General features: G+C 38.2%; 1 protein-coding gene across 1 annotated transcript in view; it reads left to right on the top strand.

Annotated features, from left to right (window-relative positions):
- polrmt (polymerase (RNA) mitochondrial (DNA directed)) overlaps positions 1-22,066 on the top strand; it is a 46,308-nt gene that overhangs the window by 552 nt on the left and 23,690 nt on the right. Inside the window, exons 2-11 of the mRNA XM_086162295.1 lie at positions 248-346; positions 899-1,740; positions 3,045-3,178; positions 10,712-10,898; positions 14,082-14,231; positions 16,340-16,507; positions 16,836-17,006; positions 18,563-18,802; positions 20,521-21,306; positions 21,593-21,715. Coding sequence (XP_086018421.1) covers positions 248-346; positions 899-1,740; positions 3,045-3,178; positions 10,712-10,898; positions 14,082-14,231; positions 16,340-16,507; positions 16,836-17,006; positions 18,563-18,802; positions 20,521-21,306; positions 21,593-21,715 — 2,900 coding nt within the window. The remainder of the gene's footprint in view (positions 1-247; positions 347-898; positions 1,741-3,044; positions 3,179-10,711; positions 10,899-14,081; positions 14,232-16,339; positions 16,508-16,835; positions 17,007-18,562; positions 18,803-20,520; positions 21,307-21,592; positions 21,716-22,066) is intronic.

Below are 22,066 nucleotides of genomic sequence, written 5' to 3'. Positions count from 1 at the left end.
GTTTTGTGCCTATCATGTAGGACTCTCAGAACCACATGTTCTGTTAGGAACCAGGCTCTTTGGAGTGTATCAGAATTGCATTATCTTCAACAGTTTATGCAAAATTACATTTATTAATAGAAGTGTTCATTCATTTCTCCAGCAATATTTACACTGACCTTTGGGTAAGATCTGACATTCATTATTAATAAAGTGGAAACTGACTTTATCCTGTGTCCGATATCTTTGTGTCCTTTGTATTTTTCAGAGACGCCATCGCAGCTTCAGAAAAGAAATGTGTCTTTTTTCATTCCGAGGACAGAAGATGCAAAGAAACGGGTACTTGAACAGTCTCAACTGTTAGATGGTATGTTAATGCGTCGGTATTGTATTTCACTGCCTATTACATTGTGCAATCTATATCAGGCCTTGGTGGTTCAAAGTTTTTATTGTCATATGGAAAGTCAGGTGTTTTCTTGTGCAATTAAAGTCTTACTTCGCTGCCTGCAGTGGGTGCCAGATAGTTTGACAAGTTGCTAGTTACATAGAAGAGACATCAGTACATTAGTAAGGACATAAAACAATAAATAAGTAAGCACAATGAAGGTTAAACAGTTAATGAAAGATGTGGAGGGAATAAGATTTGCAATGCTTCATTACCATCTGACTAAAACAAAAATACGATTGTTCCTTTTTGGTAATGCAAGCAGAAAGCTTTTTTAGAGTTTTTCTTTATGACTTTCTCTATCCAAACTAACCATTTTGACCATTGCTTTTGATACTTAAATTTCTTGCTTACCCCCTCAGTCGCTCACATTTGCATTTAAATGTGTCTTGTGCTTTTTTGTTTAAAATGCCAGTCACTACTTATATAAAACTCATTGTCTATCTTTTTTTTTTATCTATATGTCCATTTAAGTACTAGAGGCCAGGATCCAACAACTGCAGTCTGACATTGTTGTAGATGTCAAAGAAGCCAAGTTTGAATTTGTTAAAGACCCAACTTCCAGGAGAGGAAATTCATCTGGAAGGAGTCTCAAAGACATACCTCTGGAAAAGGCTGATATTCCCAAATCAGGGCAGACTGTTGGTAGAGAAACTTCTAAATCCAAGCCCAGCCGGTGGATGGAAAAATTAACGCAAGAGAAGACAATCAAACTTAAGAAACAGCAGCACCTTCAACAAGAAATACAGAAGAATATCAATGAGAAATCAGCTGAAAGGTACAAAGCCGATAGAATTGTCCCTGGAACAACTCAAAAAACAATATCTACCACAGCTAAAAAGACAATGAAAAAGGACTTGATCAAGAACAAGAGCAAAAGTCGCCTTAAAGTGTCTGACAAAATCCGTGCTGCAGTTTCCATAACTCCTAATACCTCTTCTGCTGCAGCTGGGACTGCAGCTTTAACACATAAAACCTCAAAAGGAAAAAGAAAAGACTCTAAAAATTCAATTCATCAGCAAACTGTCAATGAAACTCAGGGTCGAGCACAGGAGCTGGCTGAGGCGGAGCAGCTTGAGAAAACTCTTAGTCATCATGTGAGTCTCAATCAACCAGCGCAGCATCAGGAAGACAGAGAAGGAGCTGCAAACATAGACATCCGATCAAGCATTTGTTCATACCTGGAGGCATGTGTGTTTGTGGGGGACATCGACAGAGCGCAGAGTTTCCTGCTTAGCCAGCACAGAGTCATGAGTCGACGTAAACATCTCAACACAAGTGTCTACAACATCATGATGAGGGTCTGGGCCAAGAGGGTCAGTTGATATGACTTTTTTGTTTGAATTACTTGAATATTGCCTCTATGGCAGGGGTCCCCAAACTTTTTCCTGCGAGGGCCAAACAACTTTTCCCTTCTCTGACGGCGGGCTGGGCCAGTTTGTAACGAACAGTGTGACGATCACAGAGGTGTCTAAATTTAAACATTTATTTTTTGCCAGAAAACCACACATAACCAAAAATGAACCCTTTCTGGGATCTTGACAGGCAAAAGAAATCAGAAAATAGATAATAACATTATTAATGAAATAAATGACACTATTCATGGAATAAATAATAATCAAATAATCCTTTTCAAGTTTTTCACAGATAAAAACTAAGGAACATAAACTTTCTTGTAGACACAACTGCCTGCAGCTCTCTCATATCAAATTCACCGTGAAAACCAGAAAGCAAGTCTGCTATGAAACCGAAAAAGTTATATACACCTATCAGGTTCAATTGCCTGCATTCTGAATCTATCATTTCGTGTTATTTGACAGGGATGTGTCCAGGATTTTTTTTTTTTTTTTTTTGAGGGAGGGGTTTCAGATAACGCACAGACTGCAGAAGGGTGGAATAGAATGTCACGTTCTATGTATGTATAAGTCACGATTACATGGCCAGGATGAAAAAAAAAATCATAATGCATCTCCGGTATTGTTCAGAGGCCGGGCAAAATGTGGCGGCGGGCCATATCCGGCCCCTGGGCCGTAATTTTGGGACCACTGCTCTATGGAGATTCCTTTTATGTATTTAAGAAAATTCACATTGTGATGTCACTACTAATTTACATACAATTTATATGCCCCCCTTGCTTAACCAGCTATATAATTTTGATATGACATGGTCATTTTTTGTAGAGATATCAAAAACAGAAAGTTTTTCCTCTGACACTCAAAGTGCCCAAATCTCAACTGAAATATATCTCCAGAAATTATGACAGACATTGAACCTCGGATCCAGGTGGAGCAGTGTAGTTTTTGTCCTTGTTGTGGAACAGTGGACCAGCTATATACCCTAAGTTTTGTCCTAGAGGGGGAATAGGAGTTTGCCTACCCAGTCTACTAGTGTTTGTGGAGAAGGCATTCGACCGTGCCCCGTGGGCAAATCAAATCAAATTGTGTACCTCAAAGAACTTCATAAAACATTTTCTAATGTGTAACTATCATCCATTTTATTTATTAGTAGTTAGAAAACCCATATAATCATTCGTGAACTTGTCACTCACACGTAAAAATCCATGTGTGAGTAATTTTAATGTCCAAATGAAAGTACATGTCCACTCATCTTTTTTTTGTAGGGAACCTTGAAACAGATTGGCCGCATGTTTCTACTGTTAGAAGAAGCTGGTCTGAAACCAAATATGGGATCCTACTGTGCTGCCCTTGAGTGTATGGGTCGCAATTCCATCTGCTCTCCACAGGTTATTGCAAGGTATTTACATACACAAACATCACAGGTGTAAATAAATAAGATCACACAAGATCATAGAATTAAGTATTATTTTGGTCATAATTCATGTCATAATGTCATAATTCTCTTGAGAGATCTGAGTGCAAGGGTACAGTTTTACTAGATGAGCATGCTGAGACTTACCAGCAGGGGTCAGGCTAACCCTGTGGTTTTGACTTTCGAATCATCTTTCAAGTTTTGCAGTAGACTGTTTATCTCTATTATATTTACTGTGACAATTCATATATGTGCCTGAACTAGCATGTCTTTTCTTGAAAGTATATTTCCTCCTGATTTACCCTTTGGCAGCAAAATTGACCCCTCCCCCATGCATGAGAGAAAAACATTGCACTTCTTCTAACATCTGTCTTTTGTCTGTACTTGGCATTTAAACCCAGTTCACATGACTCCACAGGAAAGTATGCATTTGTTACTGGTTGTGGTAGAAATATATCAATAACACGTTTTATCATTTTTGCAGGGGAAAAATGTTACAAATAATACGCCATTTAAATTTTATGTTTTTCATTTTCATAGTTCTTAATTCCTCACTAGACTGTGTTTTTGAGGATGACACTAAACTGAATGAACATTCTAGCAATTCACATGGCTGCCTCTATCATCAAAATATAAATGTGCTTGAATGTCAATATGAAAAAGTGAATTTGGTAACACTGCCATATACTCAAGAAAAATTGAGGTCAATCCAGTGTTCCTTAATAATGATGGAGATGTGTAAGAAAACATGGAAAGCTGTCAGAACATAACATTTTTTAGTAGTTTCTTTGAAAGATAGAATATAAACACCATGTTTTTGGAAAATCTTGTAGTATAGTGGCTAATGACCAAATGAACAATGATACATCACAGTATCTCTGCTACCAAGTTACTTGAATCTCTGTATTATTGTTGCTCTCACTGCAGTTGAGATAACTCTGATTGTACAATTTGTAGCTATATTGATATATCAATTGGTTTTGATCCATTTTGTGAAAATACATTGGCAGGCTGCTGGTGGCACAGAATAACTGTGCCAGGAATGTTTTAGGTCTCAGGAATAGGTCTCAGGCTGGTTTCTTGAACTTGATAATTTTTTCTCTGTAAGAACAAAATGTCATGGTGATCTTGTAAAATTTCCTTTTTGTTATTGGTGGTATGTCGTAACGAGCACAGTAAAGAGTAGAGTTTTGTCTGCATCTCAGTGAAAAATAGCTATCAAATTATATAAGGGCTCTTGATTCAGTAGGACCCCCCCCCACCTGGCTTTCATCAAAGTATTCATTGTATTTGAAATCCCACTCCTGGTTGAATGCAGGTCCCTTGCGCTTCCCTCTCAAATTGAAAAAGAATGTCAAACTGTGTTTTGCGTACTCAGAAATACTATATAATGTACCTCCAGCAATTTTCTTTTTTTTTTTTTTTTTTTTTTTTCCCAAATAGTAAAGATAGTAAATCAATCGACGCACTGGTCAGATTGAAAAGGGCTGAAATATGACTGACCCTTGACAGTACAGACTGTTTAGTGGGATTGGGTAGGGAGGAGTTGCAGGGCATGCATCAATAGAGAAATCTGATGCCCAGCTTTTAGGTATTCCATCATACTGAGTACTTTGTTCTTGTTTCACAAATATTGTTAGGAGTTTGAAAAGTTCTTGTGAAACATAATACGTTGTACCAAAATTGACATTTGTCAAGGTGTGTTTCATTAATTGTTTTTTGATAATTTCTTATCAAGGATAATCTGGATCGCCAGATGTTATACTGCCTGATGGTCAGTAGTTCATTCTGAGAAATGATTGTTTGGCATTATTAATAAGGATGTTACATCACTCTGTGTTAGCTCAGCAGCTGGATTTATTAAATGCCATTCAGTGCAGAGCAAGCTATTGGGAGAGTTTATGGCCTCTGAGAAAGTTACCCATCTCAATATGCTTGCTATTTTTGATGACAGTCAAGACTGTCAGCTGGCCTGAATTGATTTGAATTGAATTGATTATATTTCATTGCACAATAAATCACAGCGGTGAATTAAAGGTTATTTACATCATGATATGTAGGCATGTTACCTGTGCCAAAACACTACAGTTGTTTTTGTGTAATCTTTGTTGCATGCACATTGGTCCTATGAATATTTGTACACACGGGGAGTCTTTCCCAAATGAATTGTATCCAAAAAAATCTCTTGTGTACATGATAGTGAGAATCCCCACTTAACAGATGATACATACAGTAGGTTGATCCATAATTTCAACTAAGGCGAATATATAGAGGGATGGGAGTTGCCAGTTCCCTCCATACTTGTGGGATGTTCTGCCTCTTCCCATGCACCAAAAACCAGATTGTTCAAGTAATTGGAGACTAAATTGGATGTAACTGTCAAGAATGCTATGGCATGGAACTGAACAGGGCTTATCAGTCATTGTACCAATTTGTGTTGTATCTGAACATACAGTTAACGCATTGAATCCAAAAGCTGATCAGAATTGCAGCTTCAATATGTCCCTCTAATAGTTTAGTGGTATCAGAACTTCATTCTTGTGGGAGAAGACAGTGAAGGAATTAAAAGTTCTGCTTTGAAAGATTGGATCCATCATGAATACCTCATGCCATTCTAGACTGAATTGGATGTTTCCTCAGTCTTATTCAGTGCTTTTGTATAAACTGCACAAATGTGGAAAAATGACACACAATTGCTTCCTAGGCACTTGCAGTTAAATCCAGTAGCAAAACTATTATGCTTATTTTGGTTGGACTGTAGTTGGTCCAAGAACCAAATCTAGGTTTATTTTATGTTCCTAAACAATCATCATTTTCTTTCACAGTTGGCTTTGGCTGCCAGTTGTTTTAAAGTTTGGCTGTCTTTTTATTAACACTTGACCAGTGTACTCTCCTTGTATCACTGGGGTCTCCAAAGTCTCCCCTGGAGCAACCTTGCCCTCAATGTACCAGTCTGTTACCCTGTCTTCTGTCTGTGGTTCACACACATGCCATAACTCTAACACACACTTAGCCCTTTAAGTTTTCTCTTTGTAAGTGCTGCGTCCTCCAGAGCTCTTTGGTCTCTTGGGTGCAGTAGAGCAGTCACCAGACTGATTATATTCTATCTTTCAACCCCTCTGTCCTCTTTGTTCCTCTGGACCACACTGCCAGTACCCAGACTAATCCAGTCTTTGTTCAAGGCTCTCTCATTTACAATACACTCAGAGGCACGAGTAAGAATCCTAAAAAATGTGACCTCCATGACTTGCACTCGAAAAATTGTAATGTAGTAAAACATACCACATAGTTTGAAATGCTAGATACATTTCTTGCATACTATTACAGAGCCTCACACATTTTATTTATGTACTCTGTATATGCAGAATTCTGTTTTTCTGTTAGAGCACTTGGAGTCCGCGGATGTAAATTGTCCAGGATGCTGGACAGATTGTAAATAGTGTAATATTGTTTGTAGTGTCTTGAAGAAAAAAGTATGGGGTGAAGCAGAGCTCTTTCATATTATGAGTCTGTGACAAATTAGTTTTCTTTGCATTTGCCTCTTGACATAGTCTTTTATTGTGTTGTTTATACTTAAGGGCCAGTGCAGTGAAACAAGATCTTGTATTATCTTTTCTCAATGTGTGCATGACTCTCACATTATATGTTCTCAGACAAACACACACACACAGACACATATAAATATACCTTTCCTTTCGGCTTTTCCCTTCAGGGATCATGACAGTGAATCAACCTCCTCCAATATCAATATATCAATATATTTTTCAAGAAAGTGGACCAATTTTCGATGAAACAAATGACAATGCTGTAATAATACTGCACAGACACATTTGTGGAATACAAAGTGCGTGCATTATTTTTGATTATAAGAGCTCTGATAAAAATTCATATTCATCATAATAATCAGCGCTTCGGCCTCACAGCATGAAGGACCCCGGTCCAATTCCAGCAGGGGACTCTCCCTGTGTCATGTGGGTTTCCTCCGGGTTCTCTAGTTTCCTCCCCATAGTCCAAAAAAATGCAGCAGGTTTATTGGAAAAATTTGGATAATAGCCCAGATGTGTGAAAAGGAGAGTGAATGGTTGTCTGTCTGCATATGTGGGCCTGTAACTGACTGGCAACCAGTCTAGGGAGTACCTCACCTCTCACCCGATGGCAGCTGATAGAATGGATGGATGGATAGTATAGAATCATTATTAATTTCCAGCAATTGTTATATTTTTCTTTCACTTGTTATACATGAATAAATTAATATTTGCCACAATCACATCCCAATAGATGCCAACTTGAACACTTACTTGTATGATACCGAGACATACAAAGAAGAAACTGTTCGCCCGATGATGTTCTTTTTGGCACTGCTAGGTATTCTCTATTAAACTGAGTTATAAAGTAAGCAATTATATTACTATCCCTCTCATTTGTATTCCAGAAACAACTGGCACAATGGCATTTTCAGCATTTCACAGTACCATCTTGAAACTGCACTCTCCAGGAGATCCTTTTTAAATTAACATTTTAGTAATGTTGTCAGTGCCAATCTGCCTTTGGATCAGAAGCATACTTTCAGCTTAGCTGAAAGACTGTCAATGCTCACACTTCTTGCCAAGGCAACTGAACCTGAATTTCTTCACTTGAAGTTGTTTCAACCCTCATCCAAGAAGCTTCTTCAGTTTTAATGACCTCATCCGAGAGGCTTCTTCAGTTTTAATGACCGTGGCAACTGGACTTGAATTTCTTCACTTGAAGTCGTTTCAACCCTCATCCGAGAGGCTTCTTTAGTTTTAATGACCGGTGGGGAATTTCTAAACACAACTGCCAGGGTTTTGGGCAGGTCTAGGATATGGTGGCTTGTTATGTAAATAGAGAGGTTGATCGGCACAAACAAAGCTGAAGGGGGGTTGTTATGCTAATGGGGGTGTAGTTTGTTGGGGACAAAAGATTAACTTTTGGGGATTACCTGGATTGGAATGTGATTCATTTGAACACAGCAATGTCCATATTTGGGCCAGAGAATACAGATGGTCCAAGAGAGTAGTCAAAGAAGCCATCTTTGTGAAAGCAGAAAAACTGTCTCTGGACAGAGAAGGGGGCCTCAGACACAACCTTTCACCAACGTATAATTCCGTACTGGGATCAATACCAAGATGGATTCGCACACACAGACCAGGCCCATCTGCACCCTTCAAACAACCAGGAAAGAGCCACCACCAGGACCAGCCCCTGGTAACTTCCATCTGAGCCTCAGTCTATGTGATCCACCAGGTGTCGGTCCTTTGTTTCACACCCTTAGAGGTTTGGCTTTACCTTGTCACATTCCAATCCAGGTAAGTTGCTCCTTTGTCCCCAACAAACAACACCTCCATTAGCATAACAACCCTCATAGACCTAGATTCTGCCAAACAACTTTTACATAACAAGCCACCCTAACCTAGACCCACTCAAAACACTGGTAGTTATCTTCGGAAACTCCCCACAAGTCATTAGAACTGAAAAAGCCACTTTGATGAGGTGCGAAACATCTTCAAGTAAAGAAATTCAAGTCCAGTTGCTATGACCAGAAGATTTTGACAAGATATCACCATGGCCTGGATGACTGTGGAATATTGAAATGACAAATGCCTTATTTTTTCCTTTTGTTTAATTTTGTATGGATGACAACATATAAACTAATGTAGGTGCATTTATATGATCATGAATAATTTTGAAGTTGAAATAAAATGCCAAAAAAGATTAAATATTTAAATTGCAATTTTCATTTTGTTCAATTTACATGTTACCTTGTTGGCCCGTGCATTAAAATGAAATAAGGAATATAGCCCGCCAGCCAAAATAATTGCCCACCCCTGATGTAGTCCCACCTCCACCTTTAACTTCTCTGTCACACCTACAGCACACCTCACCACTGTCTCACATCTTGCATACATGTCCTGCGCCAGTCTGACATACTTCTTTGCCACTCCAGACTTCCCCATACAGAAACTGTTCTGTTGCTCACAAATGTTGACTTCTTTTCTCAGTCTAGTTTACACTGCTCTTTCCCATAACTTAACTGTATGGCTCATCAATTTTATCCCTCTATAGGTACCTCAGTTCTGCACATCTCCCTTATTCTTAAAAATGGGCACTATTACGCTTTTTATCCCTCTATAGTTACCACAATTATACACATCTCCCTAATTCTTAAAAATGGACACCATACGCTTTTTCTTCATTCCTAAGTCATTGTCTCACTTAAAGATCCTGTTGAATAATCTAACCAGATAATCTACTGCTGTCTCTCGAAGACACTTCCATACCTCCACAGGTATATCATCAGGACCAACTGCCTTTCCACTCTTGAATACCCTCCTCATAACCGCCTTTACTAATCTCTGCTACTTTGTTGTCCATAATAGTCATCTCTTCTACCCTCCCCTCTACTCCCCCAGTTTTCCTCATTATGCAGTTCTTCCAAGTACACTTACTATCTTCCCATCACTCTTCCAGCATTTGTCAATACATTTCCCTCCCTATCCCTAATTACCCCAACCTGCTGTACATCCTTGCCATCTCTATTGCTCTGTTTTGCTAATGTATATAAATCATTATCTCCCGCTTTTTTGCCCAACCTGGCATACAAGTCATCATACACTCATCTGTTCTCTACAGTCTCCTTAGTGTACCACTTCTTCCTTAGTAACCTCTTTCTCCGTACTCATGCAGTTCTTCATTCCACCACCAAGTCTCCTTATCTACTCCCCTTCCAGATGACACTCCAAGTACTCACCTACTTGTCTCCCTAATCACATACGCTGTAGTTGTCCTGTCATCTGGAAGCTTTCCATGGACACCCAGAGCCTCACTCAACTCCTCTCTGAAAACTATACAACACTCCACCCACAGCATCCACCACTTCATCCTCTGCTCTGCCTTTGTCCTCTTTATCTTTCTTGTCACCAGATTCATCTTACAAATCACCATCCTCTGTTGTCTGGCTACACTCTCACCCACCACCACTTTGCAGTCCCTGATTTCCTTCAGATTACATTGTCTATACAAGATGTTGTTTACCTGCATGCTCCTGCCTCTGCTCTTATGGGTTACCCCATGTTCCTCCCTTTTCTGGAAAAAGTTTTCTACCACCATATGTCCCTCTGTGTTCCTATCCTGCCAATCACTTTTTCACCACCCCTATTGCATGCATCAACATGTCCATTGAAGTCTGGACCAAATACCACTTCCTCACCTCTGGAGATATTCTGCCTCCCTTCATCTTACTCACTCCAGAAATTCTCTGTCTCCTCTAACTCACATCCGGCCTATGGGAGCGTAGCCACAAACATCATTGATCATCACACCTTCAATTTCCAGTTTCAGACGTATTAGTCTATCGAACACTTTTTTCCCCTCCAGCATATTCCTAACAAGCTCCTTTATTTTATTTGTAAATGTTTTTTTTTTTAAACTGTTGATAATAGCAACCATTTAATGTTGTTATAGACTTTGACTTTACCCTGTGTGATGTTTTATGACCAGATGCTTGAACCAGATGGAGGAAGATGGCCTGTCTATGGACGATCTCTTCAGTCAGTGCTTGTTCCGACAAGACGAAAGAGACATGGTGCTAAAGGCCATACACGTTGTCCAGCCTGACTTCCAGCCTGACCTCAAACTCACCACAAGCGACTCCTGTCCTTCATTGATTCAGGACTTCTATTCAAAGGTATTTTACCTGTACCTAACCGAGTAATACTTTATTTCGTCCGTTTGTCACTGAATACTTGCATGTAAGCACAGTAAGCCCACCTTCCTATTAAACTGTTTGCATTTTCAAATGTCCTGTGCAATGAATTATTTCCTTTTCTTTTCATTTTCTAACATATTTTATGGCAGTATTTCGTAATTATTCATGTGCATTATATTTTATTTTTTGGATCTTCTTAGTTATTGGATTAGTTGAATTCATTGTACTTTGATTTTTGTGTTGATTTCATAATATCCACTAAAGCGTTGATAGTTAATCAATTAATTAAACTTAATAGAATAAATATAGGATACAAAGTCTAATTATTTTGTTAGTATTGTTTGCATTGCTGTACAAACATCCTTTTAATTGAATCTATTTTTACAAATTAGATTTTTTTCTCTCTAAACGGAGTGTTTTTCTTTGCTTTTGTTTAGTGATGGTTAACCTCTCCTTTTCTGTTGCTGCATCTTTTCTGATTCAATCAGAAATTCACCCAGCTTTGATTTTACAACTACTGTCTACCGTCTTCTTCTTCTCCTTTTGGCTTTTCCCTTCAAGGTTCACCGCAGCGAATCAATCTCCCCCCTCTAACCCTATTCTCTGTATCCTCCTCTCTCACACCAACAACCTTCATATCCTCTTTCACTGTGTCCATAAATCTTCTCTTTGGTCTTCCTCTAGATCTTCTTCCTGGCTGCTTCAATTCCAGCATTCGTCTACCAATATATTCAATATCCCTCCTCTGTACATGACCAAACCATCTCAGTCTGGCTTCTCTGACCTTGTCTCCAAACTTCTAGCATGAACTTTTCCTCTGATGGACTCATTCCTGATCCTATCCATCCCTGTCACTCCCAAAGAGAACCACCTACTCTCTACTGTATATGTAGATATGTATTTCACTGACATCTGTATATTCTTGTCAAAATCTGCTTGTCATTGCAACTGGACTTGAATTTCTTCAGTTGAAGACGTTTCACCGCTCATCAAAGTGGCTTCTTCAGTTCTAATGACCTGTGGGGAGTTTCCAAAGATAACTGCCAGGGTTTTGGGTTAGACTAGGTTATGGTGGTTTGTTTTGTAAGAGTTGATTGGCAGAACCTAGGTCTAAGGGGGTTGTTATGCTAATAGAGATGTCGTTTGTTACGGACAGAGGAGCAACATTTGGGGATTGCATGGATTGGAATGTGACAAGGTAAAGCCAGACAAAGGAGTGACACCTGTGAGATCACATGACACTCATGTGGAAGCCTCCTGGGGCTGGGTCTTTGCTTGTTTTTAAACAACAAAACATATTCAGTATGTGCTCAGCTCTATAGTTTTAAAATACACAATTGTTTGGTGGCTTTAGCCCTGAAATGAATACATTTGCATTTTTTAGGACAAGCGCTATTTACCATCCTCCCCTCACGAAAACAATTCTTTGTTACATTTGGGAATAAATGAACACACGTTTTGGCACATTGTAATGGTATTGTACCTAAAACAGACACGTCTTCTCTTGAGTAGGGCTTTATATCAGAACTGGTCATGTATAATTTTTTATAGTTATTTTGATAAAGTTGTTTTCTTTTACATGTCAAAGCAGCAGGGAGCCTGGGAAGCCGTCAGGGGGCTCTTTCTTGGCCATGAAGGATTTGACTGTCACCCTTTCAGTGCCAGACAAGAGCAAGCCTATTTATAGTGAACCAACTCCTGTAAAATGGCTCCCGTGTTTCCTTTGCCTCTCACCTCATCTCTACCTCCTTTTTGCACCTCACTTTTTCTCCTCATCCTCACATATTTCATTAACAGCTACAGTATTTGTGGAATTGTTTTCCTTTTTAGCAGATCTTTACACTTCATTGTCTTTGGTTCTGCCTGAGTGGCACATTTCAGGTCTTTTGGTTTATTGCTGGCCTGTGGCTGAGAAAGGAGAAATCAGCAACTCATGTATTTTTATGAAGGTTTTGAAACTGTGCCTGTTCTTGAAATGTAAATGCAGGTCACACTGGATTGTTTCATTCTCGAGGATGATTAACTGATTATCTGAATAGGAGAGACTCCTTTGGCATTGTTATGGAGTAATGATTGAATGGCTGTCCAAATAACTCATCTACTACATAGTGGAGCTGGCTGGATGGCCCCAGGAGTATTTCAAATCTGTGTTAGTAGAAGAAGCACATTTTAATTAGAATATTGTTTGTTTGTATGAAATGGAATTTTAATGTTGCCTGTTCAAACTGCTGTTTGTTTTAGAAATAACTACTGCATTTTCCACATGAACAGTGACCTTCATGAGTGTCTATTTTATTTTATTGTATTTTCCAATGCTTGCTTAGTACCACCACCACTACTATTACAACTACTGCAAATGAAGATTATTGTTGCTGCTGCTGCTGTTGTTGTTGCTGCTATTGCTGTTATTGTTATCATCGTCATAATCATCATCATCATCATTATTATGAATAGGTCAAAAGATTTGACTTGGCTAGGCAGGAGTTTGCATGAAAGAGATTGTGATATTTTTAAAAGTGGGGAAGGCACATGCACCTTGGATGCGCTGGATGCGCAACCACAGAATATGGCATGAGAGGTACATTTTTGAGCATTTTCTGCTGTAAATACTTACCCCCATGACTACATTACCTGCATATCTTGATAATTGTCATCATGTTGCAGTAATGCCCGTGGGAGTCACATAAACAGGGCCACGCATATAGCTACATATTATTTGAACATTTTTTTTTTCTGTTTGATGTTATTGGTGAATAATTCAGCAGATCTGAAATGTGGAGCTTTCCAGTGCCAAGTTCCAGGAAATTTTCATCTGTTCTAAATGCAGACCATGTCTCAATACTGTAATATTTACAGCCCTCTATTTTTTCTTTTAAATAGATTCCACCTCACCTCATCATTTAGGCTATTGCTTTCTAAGTGCAGGTAAATCTTGACAAAAGTCCAATTCTCCAAAATAGAGGGCTGCCAAAGATGGTTATTTTAGTTTGATAGAGCGCCTAGCAAAATTATTTGGCTGAAAATAATTGACTCTGTTTCACATGCATTTGTGAGATTAAAGTTTATGTATTTCTCTTCTACAACAACTTCTAACAATAAAATGGTTAAATTAAGGTTGGCTGTTAATGCCTGTTTGTTTCTCTGTATGCGTTTGTCTTTTAGAGGGTCGACCACCATTATCCGAAGCTGAACTTTACTCAGGAGGATCTTCGGGATCGTTTCAAACGTCAGCTCAGCATGGAGCAGGCCTGTACGATAACTATCGACTCTGTGGAGGCTGCTAAACCCATCACTGAACAAATGGCCAAAATGGTAAGCAAACTGAATTGTTTTCTTTCTTCATCTGAATATTTTTCTTCCCTAAACGTCACGGAAAGAAAAGAAGATGAACTGTTACATAATACTTAATATTTTCAAAATTGTATTGGCTTATTCAGAATGATAGATATTCTGTTCATTTATTCTTTATTTATGTCCCAGCTTTTTTCTGTAGCATAGTAAAGTGAAACCTAGTGATGGATGAATGATTTTATTCCTCGCAGTTCAGGAGAAATTAACTCTTACTAATGTTTGGAAGGAACTGCTGAAGCTAGGGCACAGACTCCGACGGATTTTAGATTTCAGACCTGTTTATTTATCATGTGTGACGGTCAAAACTGCAATGAAATGCTTTGGACAAGAAGAACCGCTAGACTCAGTGTTCATGACACAGAATAACAAAAAATGCAAAATATAAGGAAGAGAATGTATGTGTGGCAATATTATAAGCAATAGGATAGATTAAAATAAATTAACCTGTAAACATATGCAATTAATTGAGACTGACTAAGATCATTATTAAATAATTTTTGAAGAAAAAAGACCATAACCATAAACCTCACTGAGTCTTGGAAGGTTATGGCACACATAATATGCTATTTTGACAAAAGGAATATCTATTATACATTCTACAAAGCTGTCCCTTTAAACTGCAGATTCCAATACTTAGTCAACAAAATACACTGATTGTTTAGATGCGTAACACATTTTTTATAAGAGTTTAGCTTTTTAGTTTTAGTGGCACACATTTTTCATCTATATAACATTTGATTATTATTATCATCATTCTGCGAGTACCCATTGTGCCCTTCCACTCAAGATTTCTTCTCAATATAAGAAATATTTAAATTGATATGCGTCAAAGCTGACAGGTAAAAGGAGGAGACATCATATTCCTGTCGCGTGCCTCCTTTCTAACTCTGGCATTTACAGTCTGGTCTGTCTTGCCTGCCTCTACAGATGGGCTATGTGGGAAATGAGCCGGCTGAGAGTCCCTGGTGGACTGGAAGCATTTACAGGCAGGCAAAGCTGAATAATAATATATTGTAATGGAGGACTCTGGAGGAAATGCAGAGTCACCTCCCAATCCACAATTCAAATTGTATCTTTTCTTCAATTGAAAACTTTATAAGTACAGAGCAACCACTAACCTAGAAATGAATGACAAATAAATATTAAGCACACACATCCATAATACTTTATCCCTGTTCCCTAAAAATTATTGGACATGTTCAAATTTGTATGTTTGTTCTTGTTGTATGTTAAGATAGTATGAATAGAAATGATATTAAATCTATTTTAAATGTTTTGTCAAGCTGATATTGTACCAACCTGCAGTCTTAAAGTAACATTTGCACCCCACATCAACAACTATCATCAGAGTAGAAGAGAAAGAGAGCAGATCTCTTCCATTATTATGTACTTCTTTTAGTGGATACTACCTTTATTTTCCTCAAGATCAGTCCTACATTGTCTACCTAATTTGCTTTTATAATGGTAAATATGCCTGTTTCTTTTTCCAAAATTGTCTGGGGCAAGATTTCCTAATCACTAAATGAAAAGTGCACTATGTATCCTTGCCAAGCATATTGGCTGTAAAGAACTTGTCTTTTAATATTCTATAAAACCTTTTAACAAGGTTTTATAGAATATTAGAATAATAGGCTTTAAAAACTTTTTAACAAGGTCAGCGGTTTTTCTAGCTTCAATTCTTTAAATGAAGGATAAGATAGATGACCATATCTTCCCGATTCGTCTTCAGACATGTGGCTTCCCAATTCCCATTTTTTTATCTTTATTCATACAGTTAAGATTTGTGATGTTAGTCAGATGAATGGATATTTAATTTGATAATCTACAATTTGTAGTCTCCTTTCTGAGAATGAAATACCATTTTGTTTGAACTGAAAACATGACTATACAGTCTTGGTAATACTGTACAGTGTGGTCTCCAGTGGTACCCCACTCACAGCTTCCCAGTTTAGAGTGCCGTTCCAGTTTTTCATGCATTATAGGATAAACCATATCTTCTGCAGAGTGAGTCCTTTGGATTCCTCCCTCAGCTGGAGGATTCTTGCTGACTTCTAGTTGGTTTATTTTAGAGGGAGCTGCTGGCAGAGCAGCGGGCTCAATGGCAGAAGGTCCTCCTCCAAGCCTTGAGGGACAACAAGATGATCCTGGCTACCACAAACACCAAGGACTATAGGCTTAACCTTTATCCTTACCTCTGTCTGCTAGAGGATAGCGAGTATGTTGACATCATGATTCAGGTAATACAATCCCACAAGACCTACCTCCCACTCAGTTTATCTGCTTGACAACTGCTTAATGTTGATGAAATATTAAAAGAATGCTGTTGTTCCTTCTTTGCTCTCTTGGCCTTGCTATTGTGTAAGACAAACAGACCGATAACACCACATTTGAAAAAGCTCACATTAAGAAAGGGAATTCTGTTTACCAGAAAAAACAAACAATTACTGACTGTATTTATTAATCCAACCAGATCCTACAAAAGGCTCAAACATATTTTCTGACAATGGTTGTCACAAATATTGGTATCTCTCGACCTTTCTTAACAATGCCCCTTTTTATGTCCAGAGTATTGCCAATATGCCACCCAGTGGAGAGTCACTGAAGATTTTGGCCAGAGATCTGGGTAACAGGGTCTATACGAAATACTCCGTCCGACAGAAACATCAAAATCAGATGGTGGAGAAGCTGGGCAACATCTTTAATGCTTACACAGACCTGCTTGGAATGGATACCAAGGTAGCGAACTCATCTTGCTTATCACAGGTTTATGTTTCATAAGCAATATTTCTTATTGAGTAATAATGTGGGTAATATATATTTGGCTCAAAAAAATGATACTTTGTCACAGCAAAAATAGAAATGTTGTGTGTTTTTTATTTTTTTTATCTGTTTGTCTGAATACAAACCAAGATTTCTAAAAAATATAGACATACACTGTTATTTTTATACATCAGAAAGTAGTGTTTGATTGCGTTACTCTTAACAGTAAAAGGTGTAACGCTCTCCCAAGCAGACACCACCATACCACCAGAAGTGTAACTAATAGACATTTAACTTCAGCCCTGCTGCTCCAGTTGCGTGAGAAGACAATATATATGCAATAATGAATACAAAATACATCACACTTTTGAATCCAAGATCTAAGATATTACATAGTAGTGAAATTTTACTTACGCACCATACTATTATCTGTAATCATCTGCAGGGCTTTTTTTATTCTTCTACAATTCATTTTATTTCAAATTTGAGTTAAAATCAGTCAAAATCAAAAACGCCTCCTTATTTGGAACATTCAGATAGAAATTGCAATGGTTTATGCATGATTTGTTTAACTCTGTTTAACAAATTCATCATGTTCAGATTTTGGAACATCAGTACAACATGGTGAAATTCACAGACAAGCTTATGAAATGATCACTGTTTTATTCAACTAGTGCTGAATTTGAATGAATCCCTTAATAAGCAAATGAAAATTATGTTGTGGCCTTTTTTCATTTGGCTCATTAACATGCTGTTTATTTTCCATCAAAAGATTTTTTTCCTGAGTGGGCTTATGCTAACAGTATCACTGACAAGTATTTCACCTGTGCTTTCATGTAGAAGTTACTCCAGGGAGAAAAACACCAATATCATCAAAACTATAATGAGCTGGAGCTCACTGCAACAGTGTTGTTAGTTATACTACAAGTTAATTGAGGTGTTTGTGTTGTGTTTGTGTTGGATCATTTGTATTCAGCCTTGTTCCTGTAATTAAGTCTAACACTGTGTTTTTAAGTGTTCTTCATTACATCAAACATAACCTGGCAGTTTTTACTCTCACATTATTCCTCTCACTTTGGGTAAAGGTTATTCTAAACTCAAAATTAGCTCAGCACTTGATTGTTAAGGATTTCAGTTCAAGTTTGCAACATTAGCGAATGTCTTTATTGATAGATAGGCAAGAAGCATTATGTTTGACAGGTATAAATGAAGGATATCAACAAAACCATTTCCTGCTGGATAAGATCTCCTCATTTGTGTTGTGAAAAATGTTTTGTTGTTGTTGCTGCGTTTTTTTTTTTCTTTCTTTTTTCACTCTCTAACACATTTCGCCAATTTTTTCCTCCTGTCTCTTTTTGGACTGTGGAAGGAGAACCCAGAGGAAACCCACCCAGACACGAGGGGAACATGCAAAATTAAAATTATTGTCTGTTGAATTATTTGTCTTTCTTTATTTTTAATTCTGGTTGTTTTGTATGCTTTCTGACATGGCAAGAAGGCAGTTTCTAATTCTCTCTCGATTCCAAATCTAGGTCTACGATGTCCTGCCCAGGGAGCAGTGGTGTTTGCTGGAGACCAAGCATTCTTCAGGACCCACGCTGCAGGGCTGCGAAGCTAACTGGCCATACATAGTAACTCTGGAACTGGGCACTTATATGGTGGATCTGATGGTTAAGAGCCTCAAAATTAACAGCGATATCTTGAACCCAGCCCATAATAGGAAACGCATTCCTATCCTTTACCACATGTACACGTTTCGTAGCACCCGGCAGGTATAGTGGATGTTTTCAACTTTACAACCTTGTCATTTTATATATTTATAGTCAATTAGTAAGATTTATAGGTTACCTACGACAGTCCAAGTGGATGTTTAGCTGATGTTTGCCTTAATTTCAAAATAAGAATAGTGTAAATAAAACATGTGATATTAATATGATAATAAAATGTCTTAAAATACTTGACCTTCAGTTTGAAAAGACACTGTGTCACCTTCCACATCTGAGCACCCTCCTATCCGGTATAAAGCTCCAAAGAGTGGGAATTATAAAACCATTTTCCCCCCTGTGTGAATTGGCAGGAGGAGCAGTTGAGATAGATGAACACGTTCCAGGCTAATCCCTTTTAGTGCCCCTTTAATTGGCCTGCTGATTTACTGCCAAGGGATCCTGCAGGGTCAAGCGACCGTGTTAAGGGACTTGTGTTCTCTGGCAAGAGAAACTGTTTAAAAAGAGCAAAATACTCTTTGACATAACTCATAACACCTTATGCTGAGGGTAATACTGATAGATCAGTAACATGTGGTGGAGAATAGATTTTCGAATGTCCCTTCAGAAATATGGGTAAAGTTTGTACAGTTGAATAATGGACTGTTCAAACTTGGGGGTTTAGGGACACAAAATCCATATTGATAAGATACATTACATTATATTATCAGCTCAAGTCACTCATAGACAGTTTTAATTCATTCTGTTCAGACCTTTTTCAATCTAGTGCTCATTTCCTCGACTTTGTGCTGAATGTATCCTGTCTTGTCATTAGCATGCATATGTTTTTTAAACTGTTTAATGCCAAGACCAGCAAATTATTGTATGTAAAACTCTTATCTAGCGGCCAAGATGATTGACTAGAAAGATTTGACATCAGAAGTGACAGAAATTGACAAATAAGAGCTTGATTATAACTACTTGTATAAGGTTAGATTTTTTTTTTATGGATTCATGTTATTATTGTTTGCCTAAATTGAAATGGTTAAACCAGTCTGCAGGTTTTTTAAGCGTTCACCCAAGTAACTAGAACAACAGTTGTGTCCTCTGGAGATGTAAAATTGGAGCTGCAGTATGATGAGGGAACAGGAGAGTATATCTTCACTGAAAAGAAAGGAGCAAAAAACATTGAGTAAAGAGTCAGATCAACATTTTTCTTCAATATAAAACTGGCTAATACAGATCAAGTTACCTGGAAAGAATAAAAACTAAATACGAAAAAGCATATAAAGCTTTAACCAAGCAATGTCTTTTCTGGACTTCTTGTGTAATGAAGCAGGAGGGTAGTCTTTCCACATGTTTCTAACCCAGTGTGTATTGAATTGGTCTGATTGGTTGTCGTCCAGTACATTACATAAATAATTACCCCGATTCGTTGGTGGTCCAGCCATATAACTTATGTCAATGTTACTCTAAGGTCTGCAGTTGCTTTAACAGGTCTTACAAGTCTAAAGAGAACAGGGACGGAACAGAACAATTTGCTTTTGTCCAAAAACATGGAGTTGATTGATGAAAGACCTTGGGCCCCACCATTTACAACTCACAATCCTTTTTTCCCAGGTCTAAAACCTTTCAAAAATTGGTATATGGAACTACTCTTGAGACATCTATACCTTTTCATTGGTTAAGTTTGAGTATTGTTAGAGACTAGATTTATAGAAAACACACTGGCTTAGATCAATGGATGTCATCAATCTGACAGGTTTGAACTGTGTTTTATGCTTCAGGTTGGCTTTATCAAGCCTCACCCGATCCTGACCCAGATGCAGCAGGACGCGATGGAGACCAAGTTAACCTTTGACTCCTATGTGATGCCGATGCTGTGCCCTCCTTTACCTTGGACTTCTGTGAAATTTGGAGCTTACCTACTGACACCTACCAAGCTGATGCGCTCAATGGATGGGGCAGGCCAACATGAAGTTTTGTTGGAGCAAAGCGTGAACCTCCATGCAGTCTTGGACTCACTCAATCAGTTAGGTAACTGTGCTTGGAGGATCAACAAACCATTACTGGATATTATTATCTCTATCTTCAATGACCGAGGTAGTGATAAACTAGATATACCTCCCCCCTTGTCAGAGGCCCCTAAAATACCCCACTTTAACCCCCAAGATCCGTCTTACACAGCTAGTGAGAAAGCCCACATGAAAAGGGAGGTGATCAAAGCAAAAAAGAAATGTAATGAAATGCACAGCCTGCGTATGGATGCACTTTATAAACTTTCCATCGCCAACAACATTAGGGATGAAATCTTCTGGTTCCCTCACAACATGGATTTCCGAGGACGTACATACCCCTGCCCTCCATACTTTAATCACTTGGGAAGTGATGTGACTCGAGCAATCCTTTTGTTTGCTGAGGGGAAGATCCTTGGTCCAAAGGGTCTGGACTGGCTAAAGATACACTTGGTCAATCTGACAGGATTGAAGAAGAGGAGCTCCCTGCAGGGACGGCTGGAGTATGCCAACACTCTAATGGAAGACATAATAGACTCGGCTGACAACCCCTTCAATGTCAGTCTAACTTTTATTGTCATTTTTGAATAATTTAATATGTGGTCATAGCATCAGATTTTGCATTTACTTTACAAATACTGTACAAATTTAGATATTTCAGAAATACAGTCACAAAGTCCAGTTTTATTTGCTTCTTTATGCTGACTGTAGCATAAGCCCTTTGTCTAAATAGATGAACTTTCCATTTGATCACTATTCAGCTATTTTTTGAAAATCTGTCAAAAACAAAGCCCGTGGCTCTTGTGCATGCAGGATAATTTACCATATGCTGTGTTTGTTTCAGGGAAAGAAATGGTGGATGAATGCAGATGAGCCGTGGCAGGCTCTCGCCTGCTGCATGGAGATAGCCAATGCTGTGAGATCTCCTGATCCAACAAAGTTCATTTCACATTTTCCTGTTCATCAGGTACTTAAAAAAGTCACGTTCAATGAGATACTGTTGATTTTGTGTCAGAAGTTAACTTGTTTTGTCTTGTCCTTGAACATCTTCTGCTAAGGAATTCACTAATCTGAAAAAAAAATCACATTTCTATCTTATGGCCTTGTAAATGTAGGCTTTCCATTTATACATGTTTTTATAGTGGTTTGGTTTAATGGGCACATCAGGGTTAACAGTCTAAGACATTGCTATACGCTTATTATCATTTTAGTCCCATAACCCTGTGCCTAAAAGAAGAGGCCATAGCTTACCAGTGCACTCTCCAATGCAAATTAATTTACAACAAACTATAGCAAAAACAGTTGGTGGCCTCAAAGT

Source organism: Fistularia commersonii, chromosome 16, assembly GCF_037954325.1.
Source record: "Fistularia commersonii isolate RoL2024-O1a breed Wild chromosome 16, RoL_Fcom_v1.0, whole genome shotgun sequence".
In the NCBI taxonomy this organism is placed as follows: Eukaryota; Metazoa; Chordata; class Actinopteri; order Syngnathiformes; family Fistulariidae; genus Fistularia; species Fistularia commersonii.
This window is presented reverse-complemented; position numbering and strand designations above follow the sequence as displayed.